At 35.2% G+C, this 20,677-nt stretch overlaps 1 protein-coding gene and 1 long non-coding RNA gene across 2 annotated transcripts; one reads left to right on the forward strand and one right to left on the reverse strand.

The window, feature by feature from the left end:
* Positions 1-1,103: 1,103 nt before the first annotated feature.
* On the forward strand, positions 1,104-3,487 carry LOC107665572 (homeobox protein zampogna-like). The gene is made up of 2 exons (XM_016456492.1): positions 1,104-1,671; positions 3,021-3,487. Exons 1-2 carry the CDS (start codon positions 1,410-1,412, stop codon positions 3,473-3,475), a joined length of 717 nt encoding a protein of 238 aa, XP_016311978.1. The 5' UTR covers positions 1,104-1,409; the 3' UTR covers positions 3,476-3,487.
* Positions 3,224-8,313, reverse strand: LOC107665573 (uncharacterized). The gene is made up of 3 exons (XR_001631566.1): positions 7,901-8,313; positions 3,419-3,508; positions 3,224-3,298 (listed from the first exon to the last, which is right to left on the reverse strand). It is a non-coding gene; the product is annotated as an uncharacterized LOC107665573 (long non-coding RNA).
* Positions 8,314-20,677: the final 12,364 nt, after the last annotated feature.

The raw sequence follows: 20,677 nt of genomic DNA on the forward strand, positions 1-20,677 counted from the left end.
TAAGATGTAGACAGATTATACAAAAAACGCAAAGTAGCCTATTTTAAGAATTAAAAAAAATGTTTTTAGACTCAAGCAATTATGACCTCCCCCCCACCAATGTGCCATAGCTATAGGCATTTAATATAGGGGCCTTTGACGAGACACGCATTTTTTGTCAGTTATAAAGTGCAGGATACGTCAAATATAAAAAAAACTATCAATTATAGCCTACAACTCTTATAATAACAATGCATCGTGATTTCCCCCCTTAATTCAATAATATCTACATTAACTGTCTAAAAAAAAAAAAAGCCGTGAAAAAAGAGAAATGTCGACAAAGTTGTTTGACATAATTTATTAAAATTTTGTCAGCCGAATCAGAGTCAGTGTGGCGTAACCAACATGCGGGAAGCAATTTTGCTGTCCTTTGACAAAATAATCATAATATAGAGATGTTTTATTTTAGACCTTCATGACTCTGTGTCAAGGTCATTACGTTTTTTCTTAGTATTGTCAGATATGTTGACCATATTTATTAAAAGACGCGTTTTCTGGTTGAATGAAGTAGATTTGACATATATTGAAAAGTGTTTGAAAACGTTTCTAAAAAGCTACTCGCGTGTATTAACGGAGCAAAGGTTTTAGCAGCCTATAACGACTTTAAATGTAGCCTAAGAGTTTGTTTTTTTAGAAAAATGCCATAATGTTTTTTTTTTTTTTTAAACGTACACTCTTAAAAATAAAGGTGCTTCAAAAGGTTCTTCAAGCGATGCCATAGAAGAACCAAATTTGGTTCCACAAAGAACCATTCAGTAAAAGGTTCTTTAAAGAACCATCTCTTTCTTACCTTTTTGTAATCTGAAGAACCTTCTTTTGCCACAAAGAACCTTTTGTGAAACAGAAAGTTTCTTCAGATGTTAAAGGTTCTTTATGGAACCATTTAGACAAAAAGGTTCTTCTATGGCATCGTGAAGCACCTTTATTTTTAAGAGTGTAGGAGAGAAAAAAAATACAAATAACACATATAGCTGCAGTTATATTAAATAGCCTTTCTTGTTTGTCATCGAAAAATGTCCTCAAACTCAACAAAGCCAGTAAGAGCATGTGGTAGCCCAGTAAACAGATTTCGGTGGGTATTCAATTCTACACGTCTATTTTAGAGGGAGGAGCGAAATGCTCCAGTAAGCCCATTGGCAACGCGTCGGGAAGGGAAAGAGAGGAAACTGCTGCACACATGACATTTTCTGACACTTTGCTCGTTGATTGGGTCAGGAGACGTTTTGCCGCAATTAAAAGACACGCAAAGAGGAAACCAATTACACTGCGGACTAATTCACCGCCATGAAAGCGCAGGAGCTTCCCAGATAAAAGCGTAGAACTGCGGGCCATCGAAAATTGACGAGGGGGTTGCGTAGGTTATGTTTTAAATGGCGAATAACCGCACCTCCTTTTCCATTCACAACATATTAAACGGAGGATTTGATTGCGAGAAAAATGCCGGATTTGATGAGGAATACGCAGAAGAGCAGGAGGCGCGGGGTTGTTCAAGCTCTTCTCTGCCGGTGGGGAACGCTGGAGCTGAGAGCATTTCTTCCTGTGTGCTCGTGCTGGACTCCTCATCCTCCGACCAGCATTCATGTGAGGAAGGATCAACGGGAGGAGAAGACAACTCACTAGAAAGACAGCACGGTGAGACATTAAGACAACTTCATAGGCCTATACACTCTAAAAAATGCTGGGTTAAATATAACCCAGCGCTGGGTTATATTTAACCCAGCATTTTGTAGTGTACGTTGTATTGGAGATTGGGTGGTTAAACATTTTGTTACCACAGGTTTTTGCACTACACGTGGTTCAAACATAAAATAGAATATTCCCATATTTGTCTGCCACAGACAAACGGTGTAAATTGTGCTGTTGTCAGTGCCTGACATTTTAGACACTGTGCATTATTGTGGTAACCAAACGTTTTTTTTCCTCAACAATAATTATGCATCACTCAATTTCAGCTTAAACATTTTAATTAAAAACGGCACACATATATGAAGCATTTTAAATGCAATAGAAACAATTATATAAATAAATTAAACAGACTAATCTCTAGCGTAAAAATGCGTGTTAGTTGCAATTGTGACAAATACTGCTTATATAGGCTACAAGCTTATAAACAATCTTATTTAGCTTTTGTGGGTACAATATAACAAAATTAACCGACAGAAACTGCTAATTCACTTGATACAAGTTCCGTCATTAAACATGATCACAAATCTGTAAGACAATTATACTTTCTTACCCAAAAAATGTTTTTGCCTTGTAAATATCTGTAAATATTTTACACAGAGAAATGGAATTAGATTTATAATCATGTTAGGGTAAATTAAATGACAGAAATGGTATCATCAATCATAATATTTTAATAATAAATAACATTCACACAAGCTTGTTATACACAAGGTGTAAAAACAAATACACACATGCAGTGTTTATGATTTTTAAGTGTTAGCCTAAGTTTTATGTATTTTTTATTTGTTTCCAATTTTATTTGAAAGTAAAAAAGTGACCGTTTTGAATTAAACTATTTAAATTGAAATAGGGGTAGCATTAAGTATTTGATTACAACAATAAATAAATTTTACAACATTTAAAATATTTATGTTTTTAATTATAGTGTAGTGGAGCTAAAAATAAAATAAAATAAAGCACTCTTTACACTTGACACTAATTTACACAGTTTATATAGTAATATATCAAAGTTAAAAACACACAGTAAACACCTGAGGTAAATAAGCTGAAATGAAAAAGCACTGCCCTTGTCTCCTCTCAGAGAAATAAAATGAAGAATTTCTCACTGCATGCTTTAATGTAAAAATCTTCTCAAATACACAGCAGTTCACATTACAGTCCTATTAAGCTCTTAACAGTCACTCCTCAGTATTATACAACTATTTTAAGATTTTATTTTTCATATCGGCTCCTGTATGTAACACAAAGGTCTCTGATTTTCCAGAGTCTAAACCTGTTTTTATCCATCAATACAGATCACGACAAGGACCAAGAGAAACCACAGAGCTGCAACTGTGAAGACAACCCCAAATCCAGCAAAAAAAGGTCGCGGGCAGCGTTTTCTCACGCACAGGTGTATGAGCTGGAGCGCCGCTTTAACCTGCAGCGGTACCTGTCCGGTCCAGAACGGGCCGACCTGGCAGGAGCGCTCAAACTGACCGAGACACAGGTGAAGATCTGGTTCCAGAACAGGAGATACAAAACTAAACGGCGACAAATGGCAGCCGAGCTCGCGACAACTCCCACGACAACCCTGGCAAAGAGAGTGGCAGTGAAAGTACTGGTGAGAAACGACCAGAGGCAATACAACACCGAGGAGCTGCCCAGTCCGTCTGTTCCTCCATTATACCAGTCATTCCCTTACTATCCTTACATGTTCTGCTTCCAGCCGTGGGTCTCAGGAAACACTTTAAGTGGTGGTCTGTACTGATTTACCGGAGCTGTAGCATCATATGGAAAGTGACTGTGGAGACACAAACAGTCAAAAAACAGCCAAAGAGGAAACAAAACTGCAATTCCACCGTGGATTATCAATGCTGAAACTATAATAAACTATATGACCAGAGGAATATAGAGATATACTGATGTTCACTATCAATCATTTCAATAATGATCATTAAGCCAAAGCAAAGACAATTCACTCAAACGAGTTGCTCTCATTTGTAGTTATATCCGTCTTTTTTAATGTTGTACGGTAATGCATTTGGACAAGTAAATTGTATTGCTTTAGATAACAAAATATTAAATTTACCAATTTTGATGCTGTTTTTACTAGATGTAGATGTTTTGACAAAAGTCAGAAAGTGTCTAAATGGTTTTTAGCGTATAATTTGAAACCTAACAATCTTGCGTTTGTAAAATGTTTTGCATTATTGTGCTTTCACATTTTTCAGTTTAATATTTGTTATCTAATGCAAAGGCATTGATGCATTTAAGTGCTGCTTAAGTGTTCAAATGTAGGTCTACTATAAATGCTTTAATATGGAGTGTTTAGCTAGTTTAAAAGGAGTTTTTCTGTTAGCATTTGTCACTGATTAAAGTTCTTGTTTATTTCCATCACAATGGAAAATACACTCTATAGTGCACTAAGTCTTCTAATGTGTCAACTGCTTTAATTCAATGCTTAAATCCAGTCTTAAAGTCACTGTGTTGAACAGAAAAATACAGGTTTAAAAAAAAAGAAGAATTAAGCTGTCTTGAGACAAACTAACCGCAAAAGCAGAAAGCTTAAAGTGGGTTTGTCAACACAACACACAGAGATAAATGCCTTAAAGGCAATAATTTAAGAGGAAGAACTCATCAAAAGATTCTTTGTAAATAATGGCTTGACAGGTGACAGACTATCATACAGATAAAAGCCAATGAAAACACCATCGGTAACATTAAAGTAATAATTCAATACAATTTTAGATAAACCAACACCAAAATCTCTTATTGAAACCATAATGAATTCACAAATATGAAAAGTGAGCCAATCTGGGATTAGAAATACCAAATGATCTAGAGTCTGCCCTGTCTCTGACCTCGCATGCAAGACTGCCGTACATTTTCACGAACAACAACAAAGTCGGTCAGACTGTTTTGACAAGTCTGCAGTCCTGTGTTTGAGAAGGACAGTATCACTGTAAGGTCAAACACGTTTACAAATGAAGTGTTGTTTACGTGCCAAATAACATGCTTTTAAAAAGGGTTTATATGAGATTATTCAACAGCAAACAGTACAAATATAAACATCTATTTGTCTTTATTTCTTTCTCCAATATCAAATCGCTTATATATTAATTAAATATCTAAAATACTGAAATACATGCATGATTTAAATAAAAACTCTAAAATTTAAATTAAATAATCTGCTGATTAATTTCTTTTCATTGACTATCACTGTAAAATGTTTTTCAAGTAGACAAACAATTATTTAAATTTGCTTTACAAAAATAAAAAAATCTATTTTAGTCATTTTACTTAAATATTTCACATTTAATTCAATGTGTCACTTTTCTCTGTGATTTGTTTAGCAATTTACAAGCAATTTCTGAGTGAAAATTGTTTTTCAGTGCCCTAGTGAAAAAAAAGTACTAAAAATTATTTGAAATACATTGATTTTTATTAACTTACATTTATTTTGTACTTTTGGTATACTAACCTGCAAACTTAAAGTCTGCTAAATTGGAACAACTAATGTGCTTAATACGCTTACAGAAGTAGGTCCAAATAAAGATATACTTACTTCAGGTACACTTTAAATATCTTGCATTTAAAGACTGATATTACACAGAGATCATACAATCCTTATTAATAGTGATATCAAAGCACAATTTGGGCATACTATTAAGAAATGTGCATTGTGCAATTAAGAAATACTCCCAAAAAAAGTTTAATAATAATTTTACATCAGTAAGTCTTAAGTGATGTGTCAATAAATATGTTAACAGATTTGAACTTCGCATGAAATAAATGTATTTTAAATAAATTATGGCATATGATTTTTTATTTTTATTCTTTTGCTAGGGTGGAAAGCAGATCATTTTGCATTAAACTGATTCATATTTAGCCAATTAATTTAGCCTGTTCATTAACTGTAATGAATATCTGAAGTGTTCAGGTAAGGATGATGAGATGTGTGTTATCCCACGTGACTGAGACTGTGCTGCCTTTCACACACACCCGAGGATTATTCAGCTGTTTATTGCAGTAAAAAAAAAAAAAATTGTTGGGAGCGAGAAATATAATTCTATTTCAACCATCACAATATAAAGCAGTTCACATGGGTTTAAGCAGCCCTTTCGTGATATCTGCATGATTCAGATACTGTCAATAGACCATGTCTATGTTGCACAACAGAGTCTGGCTAAAGCCCAGAGCACATTAATCGTGTGCTTGAGGAGACAACACCCTCATAAAGGCGAGAGAATGGAGGTTCAGTATCACCAAAATACAGCATCCATATGCAAACACACTTTGAGACCTTCATCCACTACAGCAATGTTTTACACATAGTCAATCAAGATTCATGGATGAAATCATAGTAACAAACCATGTATTGTTCATTTTGTGAGAGCAAAACACGGATTTCCGTTTACAATCCTCCAACAGAGTACAGAAAGAAAATAACTAAAGTGCACTAAAATATACTTTTATGCCACCTGTGTACCATCAGTACAGAGTGTGCTTGGATAAACGTTTACTATAATGAAATGCAAAAATGCTAGTAAATATAATGCTTTAAAATACTTGAAAAGCCTACTTTTTTTAAATGATTAAAATCGCTTAATGATGATGGCCTTTATAAGCACAAGGCCTTCAGTACTCAAGAAGTTAACAGATCAAGCTCTGAAGAGGAATTAGGGCGCAGTTGAGCACCATATAGTTGTTTATACAAAAAATGTATCGTGAAAAAGTATGTAAACAGTTTTTGAGAAGAGCAGACGATTCGTGCAGACTAGAGAGTGAGCAGGCTTATAAACCCTCACAAAGATAACAAAAGTGGCTGGGAGAGTTCGCCCACTGCATGCTCATTATTACCTGCTACAACAAAACCCTCAGCAATTAAGCCTCACATTGACAGGGTAAAAAGACTCAAATTGTTATTTTACCATGTTTCACTCTGACATTCATCTGTGAGGAAATTAAAACAGGTGAGACAAAGAACTGATTCAAAATACATCAACCATGAGTCGGACCCTCCCAGTTCAACTACTGCAGTACAAAGAGTCTGTCTTCAACCAGGACACTGATTGAGGGATTTCACACAAAGAGCTGCAAGTACTTCCAGAATGTCACACAATTTCCTTGATGAGCAATAAAAAAAGAATCAGAGATTAATTACTTTGATTTTTTTTTTCTTTGCAAAGAGCATATGGAAACTTGTTTCTGGAACGGCATAAAAAAATCAAGGTAATTGTAACGTTTTATCTCACAATTCTTACTGTTTTCTTACAATTCTGAGAAAAAGAATTGTGAATTGCAAGATAAACGTGCAATTCTGAGGAGAAAAGTCGGAACTGTGAGATATAAACTCGCAATTGCAAAAAATCAGCATTAAGATAAAAAGTAATATTCTTTTTTATTTTTTTTATTCTGTGAGGAAAAAAAACAATTGCGAAATGTAAACAAAAACAAAAATCTGAACTCTCTTACAATTCTGACTCTTTCTCAGAATTGCAAGTTTATATCTCACAATTCTGACTTTTTTCTCAGAAATGTGAAAAAAAAATCACAATTGTGAGATATAAACTCAGAAGATATTATATCTCAGATTATAAGATAAAAAGTTACAGTTACTTTTTTTTATTCCATGACAGAAATGGGTTTCTTTAAAAAGCAGTTCATTTATTTCAATATCAATGACAACAATTAGGTTTATTGCTCATCTTAAAAGGCATCATTTAATTTTTGCACAATTAGTGTCACTGAAAAGAATCTGCAAAAGTAATTTTTCCCTACACTCCCTATTTCTGTAATTAAAGATTTAACAAGTAGTCCCACCGTAACCTCACGGCATTGCTTAAGTCAATTTTGCAATGTTTTGACAGCATCGCAGATCAACAATGTTAAAACTTTTTAGGGAAATCAACCTACTTTAGTTGGCAACCTACCTAAAGTTGTCTCTGTATTGCTGGGACAGGTGAAAGCATTTTAAGTTGAAAAAAAAAAAAAAAACGACACATCACCTACAAAATAAAAAGTAATTGAATCCATGACATGCATTAATGACTCTTGATGATCAAGCTTCCAGGTGTGAGGAAGTAACATGAAGCTAAATTTTCACATGTGCGCAGTGGAAAGAGATGTTAATGCATTCATCCAGGCTATAGAAAGGGCATGAAAGAGGAAAGAAATGGCCCAAAGTTAATACCTTTGTTTGGAGAGAGCACAGCTTCACATTGACCTTGTCTCCTCAGGCGAATCACCCCCCAACACCACCAACCCCACCAATAATCCAACCCACAGGACTCCACAGTCTGTTCCAAAAACGATTAGCTGATAACATCACGGCATGCTGGAATGTAAACATTTACAGTAAAACCATAAGAGATGAACTCTCCTCCAGTGTGATGCATTTATCAGCCATCAACTCTGCTTCTCTTCTGTGAAAACACACACTGAGCTTTCTAACCACAAGTAGGGATATGGATTTAAATGTATAGAGTTGTATGAGTGTGTGGTTAGAAAAAAAAAAAAAATTCAGAAAAAAAAAATTCAGAGCATAAATGTTTTTCATTTAGGGATTAGAATGTTTTAAGTGTAGTGATGTAGTGACTGTGTCTTTTCTGATAGTTGGTGAATTAAACACATTTCACTTTTTGATAGGCTACTTGTGTTATTGCCCTCCAGGTCTACGAGCCGGTCACGTGACTAAAAGCTATGAATTGGAAGAGAAGGATTTCATGACGTCAGCTGCAAATGAAAGTTGTTTCAGGTCACGTTACATTGAAAAAAAAAAATCCTCTTTTAAATAAGGTTAAAAAATGAATCACAATAGGATATGGTTGGTTATGATTACGATTCGCTAAATTAAGTTTGGGATGATCCACTTTACAGTAAGTTTTTTTAATAAAAAAGGACATTTTTGTGTGTGCAAGAGAATATTTTAATGCGTAACGATACACTTTTTGCGTTCAAATGGAAAAATCAGATATACACAAACCGGAAACAACGTATGGCGAACACGCAAAAATTTCCCTTGTGCGCATGCGAAAGTTTTTCACGTGGTTTCTCAATAGCTATCGAAACTGCTAATTAACAGATTTGTTTCGTTTTAACACTAAAAACTGGGATGAAATATTGACTTCAGTAAGAAAATTTCTTTTGCTATGATTAAATGAAAGGGGTCTCTATTTACACTAATAGCCCGCCTTGTTGGCAGAGGCTATTTACATTAACTCCACCCACAAACATGTTGTTGGGCTAGTCAACACTACAAAAGATGACTATCAAAAAAAACAGCTCCAATGATGGTAAATTGCGATTCGACTGACCCGAGTTCGAATCCATCTTTTGCCAAACGTTTTTTCTCCCTTTTAAAACTCATATCATGTAGGAAAGGCATTTATTTTCAATACAAAAAGAAGGAAATTATCGAAAAGTTGAAAATAAAGTATTGGGTAGGGTTAGGGTAGGTGTAGGGAGGGCTTTATTGTCCCAATAAGGTGGCATCTATTTAATGATTTGAATTAAAATGATAATTTGCACTCAATACGTTATTATCGCATACTGGTTTATAATGTATACTACAATACTGAGGTGCAGATAACTATTTGCAATAAGTAGTATAAATAGCAGAAAATCCTGGTATTTTAACATAGTGTAAATAGAATCTATAGCTATTTGCACTTAGTGTAAATAGCATATGGCTAAGAAAATCCTGTTGTCTTTACTTAGTGTAAATAGAATCCATTGTTATTTGCACAAATAGCATCTATCACTAAGAAAATGTTATTTTCACTTAGAGTAAATAGCATCTAATTGCTATTTGCACTTAGTTTAAATAGCCTCTATCGCTATTTACACGTTCAGTGATATGTTTTTGACTTTTGTCGCCATTTTTCACTATATAATGTAAATATGGCAGCTGCATAAATTTTGTCATGCTAGCATGTGTACAACCATTTAAACAATGTGTTTTACAACTAGCCCTGCTCTCCCCTTCTACATATTATTCTGCAGTGGTTTACAAACTCTGAACTGAAAGCAAATGAACAGTATGCTGAGTTCAAAATATGCACATGTAATTGTTGTTTACCATAAAAAGATGGATAAAAGTGGTTTCCCTTTTTGGGCTGAAAGATGGGTTTGTGAGTGAGTGTGGGAACGTGATGTTTTCTGGCACCAGTGTGTGAATATTTTTACACTCCTCTGGCCATAAATGGGTTGCTAAGGGCTCTGATATGCTCCAACCTGTTACATTTCCACAAGATGCTTCCCAACAGGTCTGACTCTAACTCCATCGGCTCCGTGAAAGGAATTTCAATGTTTTAATTATCGCTGATAAGGAAAAAACAAGGAGTGCATTGAAAAACACTGACACAAGGCAACTTCACTTATCAGAGCAGAGATAGGACCTCCACTTAGAACCTCTTAAGCTCTGATTTGGCACACATCCGCTCCTTCAGTGTTTGGAATGGTGTCCTGTTGTTCTTGCTTTGCCCAAACCATGTCTTTTATTGTCAGACAGGTAAAATGCAAACATTCAAGGCCTTTACAACTGATAAGAACGTAGACTACCTGACCTTGAACTGACGCTATCGTGATTAAGTATTCCTGAGAAAGGACTTGACTTTTTGTTTGTATTTTTAAATGATCTGTTTTAATACCTAAAGGATACATGGACTGTATTACTGTTTTACTGTAAACTAAAGCAAGGCTATATGCATTATATCAAGTGATTCAGGCAAATAATATAATATAATACAGTTGCCAAGTAACAAAGCACCTTCATTCAGGCTTTACTGATCCATATGATCTTCACAGTGATAACATGAGGAAACTCCAAACTCCAAGATATTTGTTTTACCAAAAACACTACAATACATTGTCAGAGAAAAATGTATGCTATGTTTAAAAAATGAATCACTCATTAAATTTGCTTTAACTGGCTTTGAGTCAGTGTTTCCCAAGTATTTGCCACACCACTGTATTTTGAACGTTTCCCTTATCTGGCACACCTCAGTCCTGGAGCCTCTGCTCATGAGCTGAATCAGGTGTTAAATAAAGGATACATTTAAAATGTGCAGTCTGGAATACTTCAGGAACAAGGCTGGCAGTCACTGCTTTGAGCAAAGTTTCAGCAAAGTGGACCGTGACTAGCCATGAATGGTCACGGAATGACCAGTTGAGGCAAGCAAAGAAATTTTTCAATGACAGATGGCTTTTTGTGTGTTGCTCAAGGTCAACATAGAGCAGACAGCTCTGTCCGGTGCGCTTTTGTTCTGTCCAACCAGCTGAGACCCCTCCTCTCCGCTCAGCCCTCGCTACACCTGTGGAAAAGAAGTCACCTGATGGCTGGCTCGTTGTGTAGAGAGAGCAGACACACTTCCCTTTGAGGGTCTTGTCGGGATATTTTATGTCCTTGTTTACTTTCTGAGAGGCATTTGTCAAGAGAGCAGAAAAAAACTTGTGCTGTCAGGCTAAAGAGAGAAAGTTTTGGACACCTGCACACAAAATTGGCTTACTTTTAGACCCTGTGTGGCCTTAAAGGTATAGTGAAAAACGATCATTATTTCCCAACCGAAAGAAACACAAAAAGAGATGTTTAGAAGAATGTTCAAGCTGCTCTCTTCATATATTTAAAGTGAATGGGCAAAGCAACAAGAACAAATCCCATACAAATCATGCACTATATTTCAAGCCTTATAAAGCCACAAGTACCATTTGCATGGAAGATTAAATTTAAAGCTACACTATGTAACCTCTGGCCCTCTGGTGGCTGACACATCAAACTACAAGTTACTTGCGGAGGACATTGTTTTGGTAATTAAGTGAGTCTGAATTACGTGAATCTGATGGCTTGACATTGTTTTGGTAATTACATGAATTACATGATGGCTTGAGGTGCACCACTGTATCAATGTGAATATCATTAACGAAAGAGTAGCCTAACAGATATCCAAAAATAGGCCTTAAGGGCAGGTGGCTTAAATGTCGCTCTTGTGAAAACAACTGCTTTAAATGCAACGCTACAAAACTTTGACAGTGTTGATATTAGACATAACGATTGCTATTCATATCAGATAAGGTAATTTGGTGGAAACTATTAACTTGCCTATAGGCTATTTATAGGCAAATAGACCAAAGCAGTGGATTAGAGTTCGGCATTGAAACCAACAAAAACATTGTTTTGTGAAAACATAGTCAGTGCACAGCTCATTTGATGCTATGCAAACTATGTTGATTCGTGTTTTATTACGGGAACTGTCGCTTTCGCTTTCGCTTTTTTGCTTGCTAACGCTTTTCGGTTTGAGGCTCATTTGTTTTGGCTTCAAACTAGGCCTATTTAAACTGCTTGTAGCCTAGTAGTAGTCTGTCCTTCTTGCCTTTTTTAACCTTTACACCGTAAAGACATTTTTAATGATTTCATGTCTAAGTGACATAATTAAAAGTAAAGGCTTATAACTTACAAAAATAAATAAATAATAATAATAAAAAAAAATAGCATTAAGTTCATGGTCTCATTTGAAAGAAAACCTCTTCAGATTTTATGAAAATATATTTTGGAGTCTCTTATGTTACAACACTGCTGTGAAAACCCAAGAATAATTGAAAGATTTATTTTGTTATTATTCATGCTTGACATGATGACAATTAGAAAGTGTATGTGACTGGTCATAAAAAGTTTAGGCTTGTTCACAACAACGTCAACCGTATCTGGGCCAAATTTTGTGTTGATATCTCAAAGCAATCAAAAGTTATGGCATTTGGAACCAAGGTAGCCTTTTTATCAAAAGTCCAAAAACCTTTCCAAATCTGAGTGTTTTACTGAACATAAGAACTACTTACATGTGTAAACGTCACAATAAAACGTACAAATACACTGTAAAAAATGACCGTGAATTTAACGTTAAAAGACTGTAAAAATGCTACAGTAAAAACCTGTTAAATGGTTAACGGTAAATTCCCCTACTATATACGGTGGAAAACTGTATTGGACATTACATGTATTGGACATAAATTTTACGGTAGTATACCGTTTTTGGAAGGGAAAAATACCGTATAATTTACAGTGAATAACCGTAAATTGACATTCCCAGAATTCCCTGCGTTACATTTCGTTTTTTTACCGTAAATTTTACGGAATTTTTTTACAGTGTATATATTATTACATAGAATAAACAATAACTAATAAGATACTAATTGATTATCTTCCGGTGCTTTTTCAGTGTGCACTTCTATTATGTGGTGCATGGTGAAGGAAAACCGGTTTCTACACACCATACCCGAGATCAAATTAACTTTCAAATGACATTGGGGAACACTGTGTCAAAATTGCGGCATGATTGGATCCAGAAATAGCTTTAGCCAAGCAGCATTTCATGTCATTCGGTGGGGATTTTCTTATGATCTACGTATCGTGTTAAGTTGTGTGTGGGCTTGTTTGAATCAAGACCACCTGCTCTAAATAAAGTTATGCAAGCTGTGGTTTATGAATGTTTTGCGAAGTTATGAGCCAAAAATATGGCGCAAAACCCTCAAGTGTGTATTCTGTTTACACATGCATCTGTGGCAATTTTACATATAAAACTTAGTATATTTAGGTTTTTAACTGAAACAGATATGCGTTTTGTATTCTGCTAGTTGAGACCTTTTCAACAATATATGACACTAAATTATCTTTTGTGTATGATGCTTTTACAGATCACATTTTCAAGTAGACTCATTTTTCTTTATGCTATGAAAATGGAGCACCTTTAATATTTCAGCAATTTTAAAAGCACTTGTTAAGAGTTGGTCATATTCCTTATATTCACTGTAAAATCAATCATCAAAGCTTTAAAATGACACCTATTTTGTGCTGGTCAAGCAAGTGGTTATGAAGTAATATGACGATAACTTTGCAGCGCCCCCTATCGACACAGTACCAGCACGCTTCGGTTTTAAGGGGTTAAACATAAATACACATTAATGCAAGTATGCTGTCTCGTCCAGACAGTTCTAAAATATAATGTTATAGTCTTTAGGGTAAGGCAGAAACAAGGTTTGGAAGATGGTTGTATGATGTACTGGCTCATTATTTAAATTTTGCTAATTTCAAACAAAATGAAGTTAATTCATGTAGCATTAATTTGACATATTATTTGAAATCTAACCTGACAGATTTGTTCTCCATTCACTTTCATTGTACAGGAAAGAGCTGCAATTGACTGTCAGCTATAAATAACACCTTTAGCCTTCCACTCAAGCAAAAAGTCATGCAGGTTTTGAAAGGCATGAGGGTGAGTAAATGATAACAAGATTTCAGGGTGAACTATTCTGTGAACTCCATTCTTTATTTACTGATTTATTTGAAGTTTCAAATTAATTTTAAGTCAAAAATCACCATACAAGCAGCATATTTACATTAAAATCATAACTTCAAACATGTCGTGCCTTTTCATTTATTTTCTTCTGTTGGATTAAGTATATGTGATCTCGAATAAATAAGACCAGCCCATCCTCTCCAATCCCTTCTTTCATTTTCACAACTGTCTTCATGCGTAAATGCCAACACACTGTGTGGTATTAATATATCACTTTTGTGAGTGCAAGACGGTGCACTGTGCTCTCAAGACTAGAGGACATTAAGAGTGTCTCAGAACTATAAACAGCTGGATTTATTAGGGGAAGCTCTCTGTTCACAGCAAGCCTGGCATGAGTTTCTTTTATTTCATGAAAGGTGTGAAATATCCTGTTTCACAAGCCTAAACCAGTGGCACAAAACAACACAGGCCTTCATAGGCCTTCACACACTTTACACGAAAAACTAAATCTATACACACACATTGAGTGAATATTTAGGCACTCAGGTAAAGAACATGCAATTTAGCTTCACTCGCAGTGGAGAGAAATACCATGAGCCCCGTATCATTCAGGCTTTACTGATGCATATATGATCTTTACAGTGATGACATGATGAAAAATTATTTCTAATCCCATCAGACTGAAAAAAGCCAGTCAGGTAGTTTTGCGCAGGCCTGTTTTGTTACAGTGGCCCCAAAAATTATTTAGACACTTAAATCACACATACATATGATGCAAAAAAATGCAAAAAAAATAAAACCAAGGGGAAACACACACACACACACACACACATATATAGTATATATATATATATATAGTATATTACATTTATATATATATATATATATATATAGACTACAAAATATTACTACAGTAAAGCACACAATTATTGAAAACTTGAAAACTTAATGTTTTAAAAACTAAATTGCACTTTGTTTGATATAATGTCTAAATTATTGTGGCCACTAATATTCAAGTAATATTCATGTTTTATTGAATTCTTTTTCACAATATTACTGTTTTTACTGTATTTTTGATCAAAAATATGCAGCCTTTTTGAGCAGAGTCAACTTTTTTTGAACATTAGTGTTACAAGAAAGACAGATTAACCTATATAACGAACCAACTCAAAGAACTAAGCAACTGTTATGTCCTTTGGCTCAAACTGAAGCGAAGCCAGAGACAGATAGCAGCTTTAAGCCCAGGCAGAGGGAAGGGATGGGAAAGGCAGGGCAGGTGTGTTTTCAAACAGCTTTCAGGGTTTCTGCCTGACTCACAGAGCCACAAATCGTGCGAGTGTTACAGCGAGACTTATAAACAAATTTGTCAAGTTTAAACTTAATATTCACCGAAATGATTCACTGTCTCCTGATTGTCAACAGTATAATAGAAAAAGTATTTGACTACTGGTGTGTAAACACACTGCACAACTGCAGTTTGGATAAAGTCTCATGCCTACAGGCCAATAGACATGAGACCAGACAAGCTGTCTGTCAACAGAGATTCTATAAAGCAAGGCAACAGTATCAGCAGAGGATTCTAGGATATTGCTGCTTTCTCTTTTTTAGGTGTGGAGCATGTTTTACTCTACCTGGGCTGTCAGTGGCCTCTTCCACAGGTGCACACACTGAGGGGCTCTGACCTATAGATTATGTTTCCAAAACACCGGCTTACTCGGGAAGAGATTGAGAGAGTGTGTGCTTGTGTGGACGTGTGGCTCGTATAATGTAATAGATTATTTGAACAATTAAGCCACACTTAAGAAAATTACGAATGTCATTGCATTACATGATAACATATCAGGTGTCTTCGAACAAATAATGCTAGTTTAGACTAAATTAAAATTTCAAAGTCATCCAACTTTCAACAAAAATTTAAATGAAAAAGTATTAAAATTGAAGAAGTTTACTATATGAAACGGTTATTTTAGTGAACTAAATCTTAAACTAAAGCAATTGTGTTACTTGAAATAAAATAAACTTTAACTGAAATGAAATAACAATTATTATTAAACTTATTTTATTTTAGCCAGTTGCCAAGGCAAAATTGTTCATTTTCATCTAGTTTTACTTGATGAACTTCAATAACTAAAACTAAAATAAAAATCAATAAATAAAAATATATACATAATAAAAAAAAAACAAATAAAAGTGACAAAAACAAACAGCAAAATGAATAAACCTGAAAATATAAAACTAAAAAAACGAATTCAAAATATTAATAAAACTATAGTATATCAGTGATAAAATAGCACCGCTATTAAGAAATAAAATCAAATTTGTGAGATATAAAGTCAAAATAAGAGATGGAAACAATTATGGGAAACTGTTGGGAAATTATGGGACATTTGTGAGATATAGGCTATATCACAAAAAGTCACAATTACCTTTATATTTTATTACTCTAATGCAGAAACAGATTTCCTTAGCTTCTGCTATATGTTCCTTAAATATTGATATTTTGTTATCTAATGCAATGATATTCATAGTGTTGCTGCTATAGGCTTTTTTTATAAGCAATGTTTCACAAATTATACTGGCTTCTCTCATTTCTATACACTTCAAAGGTTTGGGGTCAAGTAAGATTTAATTTTCATTTTTGTATTTTATTCAGCAAAGATGCTTTAAAATTAATCAGAAGTGACAGTGAAGACATTTGTCATTTCAAATAAATGCTGTTCTTTTGAACTTGCTATTTATCAAAGCTTCCCGAAAAAAGGTATCAATATTTTCCCTCAAAAATATTTAGCATCACAACTGTTTTCAAGATTAATAATAAGAAGAAGAAATGCTGCTACATTAGAATGATTTCTGAAGGATCATGTGACACTTAAGACTGCATGGTGTAATGATGCTGAAAATTCAGCTTTGCATCACAGGAATAAATTACATTTTAAAATATATAAAAATAAATAATTATAATAATATTTCACAATATTACTGTATTGATACAATATTACATTCGATCAAATAAATGCAGCCTTGGTGAGCAAAAGAGACTTATTTCAAAAACAATAAAAAATCGTACCGACCCCAGGCTTTTGATCGGTAGTGTATAAATTGTCCTGGATCATCAGAGTGCTGAAGGAGGTCGTGCCAGTTTTTGGAGAGAGCGGGAGTGTTTCAGTGAACTATGACATTACAGATTAGGCTGTGTGACAGAGAGACGGCACTGGTTTGTGTTGAGAGTGCGTCTGCCAGAGATAAGTGAGTCAGAGAGGCTATTGCAGGAGGGAGTCCACTCTGTCATGGCTTATTTAGACAAGCCAAGTCCTGGGAACCGCTCTCTACTCACGGGAAGCCAGACAATGGGATTCTTCAGCAGAGCAGCTCTGAGAATCCAGATCCAGCGGAGGTCTTCCCTCTCAGCTGAGAGCTTCACGTCTGTCCGTAATGTACACAGAAGCAACCGGGCGCCATACTGTCTATCCAAAACACGCTCTCTGTGAGAGAAGGAAGATATGATCAAAAACCTCGCCAAAGGAAAGACTGCCTCTCACCCATCACATTCAACATGAGAGCTAAACATTATCCAGCAACTACTAAATGATAAGAAAAACTAAGAAGAAACGTTATTTCAACAAAAAAATCCCCATCAAATATGAAGTGTCATGCATGGAATTCTGGGAGTGTCAATTTACGGTTTGTCACTGTAAATTATACAATGACTTTTTCTTTTTCACTTCCAAAAACCGTATTTTTAACAGTATTTTACTGTAAAATTACATTAAATGTAATTACATTTATTCACCGAATATAGTATGGAAACTTACTGTTAACCAGTTAACATGTTTTTACTGTAGCATTTTACAGTCTTTTACTGTTAAAATCACAATCGTTTTTTACAGTGCACAGACACTGCCAGTGGTCAACGAATATGGACTATTTTCGAGCTATTAGCCTAAATATGGTTACAGCCTTGCAAAGTACCAATAGTTATTTTTCATTACTAAAATTTAACCCGAAAGCACTATAGTATTTCAACCTGGTAAATGTGGAATTCAAATATTTGATAATAATGAATAATAAATAAGTTTAATAATTTAATAATAATAAATAACTGAGTCATTTCTGGGTTCTGTCAATCAGATTTGGTTTTCCCTTGTAATAAAATATAAAATTAATTATAAAATTAAATTAAAATTAAAATAAATAAATTCAAAAATAAATTAAAATTAAAAAACAAATTGACCATGAAAGTTCTTTTAAAAATGTTTTGTGCCAACAACATTGACACCAAGTTAATGTTAATTTGACAGTCATAGAATTATCTTGCATAAAATAGCTCTAGCCTCTAAAAAAGTCATTAGTTGCATTATAGCACTGATGCTGAGAGGAATTTACAGCCAGACTAAATAGTTTAGATTAGGAAAGACTGTGTGCTTTTACAGACACAAAGGTGGAGACCTCTGTAAAAGGCCACAAGAAGATGACCACCACGCCAAAGTTCACAGTCAAGTGGTCTTGCAGTCACAATCAGGCCTCTGGGGTCAACCAACACACAAACACATCTGTAATGGAAAAGCACAAGACCAATTATAAATCACAACTGGGAAACCTGTTCCTGTGTCTGTTGCAGATCATTTAAATGGCACAGAAGGCTCTGGTTAATGTTAGGCAGCTGTCAGTTCAAATGAAATGACAAGGTGTCAACTACAGACAGTTGGAAAGTCAGCCTCAGGGAGAGCAAGTTTCATATCACACCTGCATAAGATGAGTGAACACAGGTGAACGGCTCTCATCTCAAACAATCATTATTTGGTGAACAGTGACGAAGCATTTTACTTTGTTGATGCAAGTTTTTTTTATCAGAGTATATTGTAACAATTGCTGGGTCTCACTGTGTTCTGCTCACAGCGAAGGAGAAAATGTTCTATGGTGTGGCTAAATGGTGCTAAATATTGGGATCATAACACCGAGTCCTATCATGCAAACTATTCCAAAGCATACTTTACTTGTTTTACTACATCCCAGGAAAACATGCCACAGAAGTGAAGTCTTTAGAAGCCCTCCAAGACACGATACGTGAACGAATTATTTTTTATGCAAATTCTTATGACTCAGTTCAAATGATTCAATTTCATGTTATCACATTTGTGAATTCGACTATGATTCGGTCACAGCCAATCTCAAGTATTATTTTCCTACATTCCAAAGCATCTTACTTTTTTTTTTAAAAACTGTGCTACATTTAAGTAAAACATGCTATTCTTTGTTATATAGAACTCGATCGAGAGCTACTCCAATATAAAAGTATTATTTTCTTTTGTATTACCTCTTTTATTGCAGTCTACTGAGCCAGACCATTATTTCACTGCTTGTTGTATATTTATGTAACTTGTGACAAATAAAAATCTTGAACCTTGAATACATGTATCTGCTTCTCCCATTTTCTCCCTATCACTCTGTATCTAGACTAATACAATCAGATACAACAATAAGCCTATTTCTCAAATATTTACAATATACTGATACATTTAACATTCACTAATTGTATGGGATGACTGGATGCTTTCAACTGATTTCCTATTGAACTGTCACCAACTTTTACTCAAACAGAAATATAAAAGAAGCATGTCTATTTTTAATAGGGAATATTACCTTGCAGTATTTTTATTTTGAGTCATGCAAATGACTTGCATATTTCATCCACCACTTCCCAAAAAGTTCTTCATATTATGAGTTGCTTCCTCAAGCATCAATGACAGCTTGAAGTCTTTTGTGAAGTTTAGAGTCCCTCACTGTGGGGAAGAACACAACAATGAGAAACTTCACTGCTCAGTGACTTTTACAGAACATAAAGAACCAGGGTTATGTACAGTTTAGAGCAGGTTCCTGTGGCTCAGCTGGTAAAGCATGGCACCAAGGTCATGGGTTTGATTCAGTGGATGCAAAAGTGCTGAGCATCAAATGCAATAAAATGTCTTCAGCATGTGTGTGTGGCAAAGTGATGGAGAAAAACCCAAATAAACAAGAGTCTCACGAGACACATCCTCTACCAGACCGCAAGGACTCTTTATTAGCATTAGAAGAAAAAGCAAACACTCCACTGTCTGTCAGCAGTCCAGCGACTAAGCAACACACACTTTCTCACATTGTCCTGCTTAGGAAACTACTCCAAGTCCCTCTCTGACTCAGCTGATCAAACATCAGCCCAGGCACATGTTCTAAAACAACAATAACATCACCTAATTCCCTACAAATACCTCATTTACCATCTCTGACTCCTTAAAGAACTGTGCAGGGCCGATCACTGGATGGATCAGGAACCATAAACACCTCCTCATAATCCCCTATACAGACTCTACCGAGGAGGCTCATCAGCACCATTGTGGGCAAGCTCGTGCGGGCCAACCGCGACACGGATGGGAGGAGAGGCATAAACAAACGCTAGGGTGGGGTGAAACACACCATCACACACTCTCAGACATTCAAAGAGTGTTCATTAACGCTCCCTGTTTGAACAGATGTCTGCCTGACAAGAGTATATGTCTGGAAGAGTGCATAAAGACTGTATTAAAAAATCATGTGGCACCTGCAAAGAAAACCAGTAGCAAAACACCCAGATTTTGTATTTTGTGTCTCATTTTGTACGTGTTTACAGTGATACCCAATGTTCTCATTGACTCCCAGGTGAGCGT

The sequence above is a fragment of the Sinocyclocheilus anshuiensis genome, unplaced genomic scaffold, assembly GCF_001515605.1.
Source record: "Sinocyclocheilus anshuiensis isolate Anshui unplaced genomic scaffold, SAMN03320099.WGS_v1.1 scaffold407, whole genome shotgun sequence".
NCBI lineage: Eukaryota > Metazoa > Chordata > Actinopteri > Cypriniformes > Cyprinidae > Sinocyclocheilus > Sinocyclocheilus anshuiensis.

What these genes read in the sequence shown, in the direction of transcription:
- LOC107665572 (XM_016456492.1), top strand. Translation starts at nt 1,410, where the DNA reads ATGGCGAATAACCGCACCTCCTTTTCCATTCACAACATATTAAACGGA. An exon ending in CTCACTAGAAAGACAGCACG is followed by an intron (nt 1,672 to 3,020) that starts GTGAGACATTAA and finishes CCATCAATACAG; the next exon opens with ATCACGACAAGGACCAAGAG.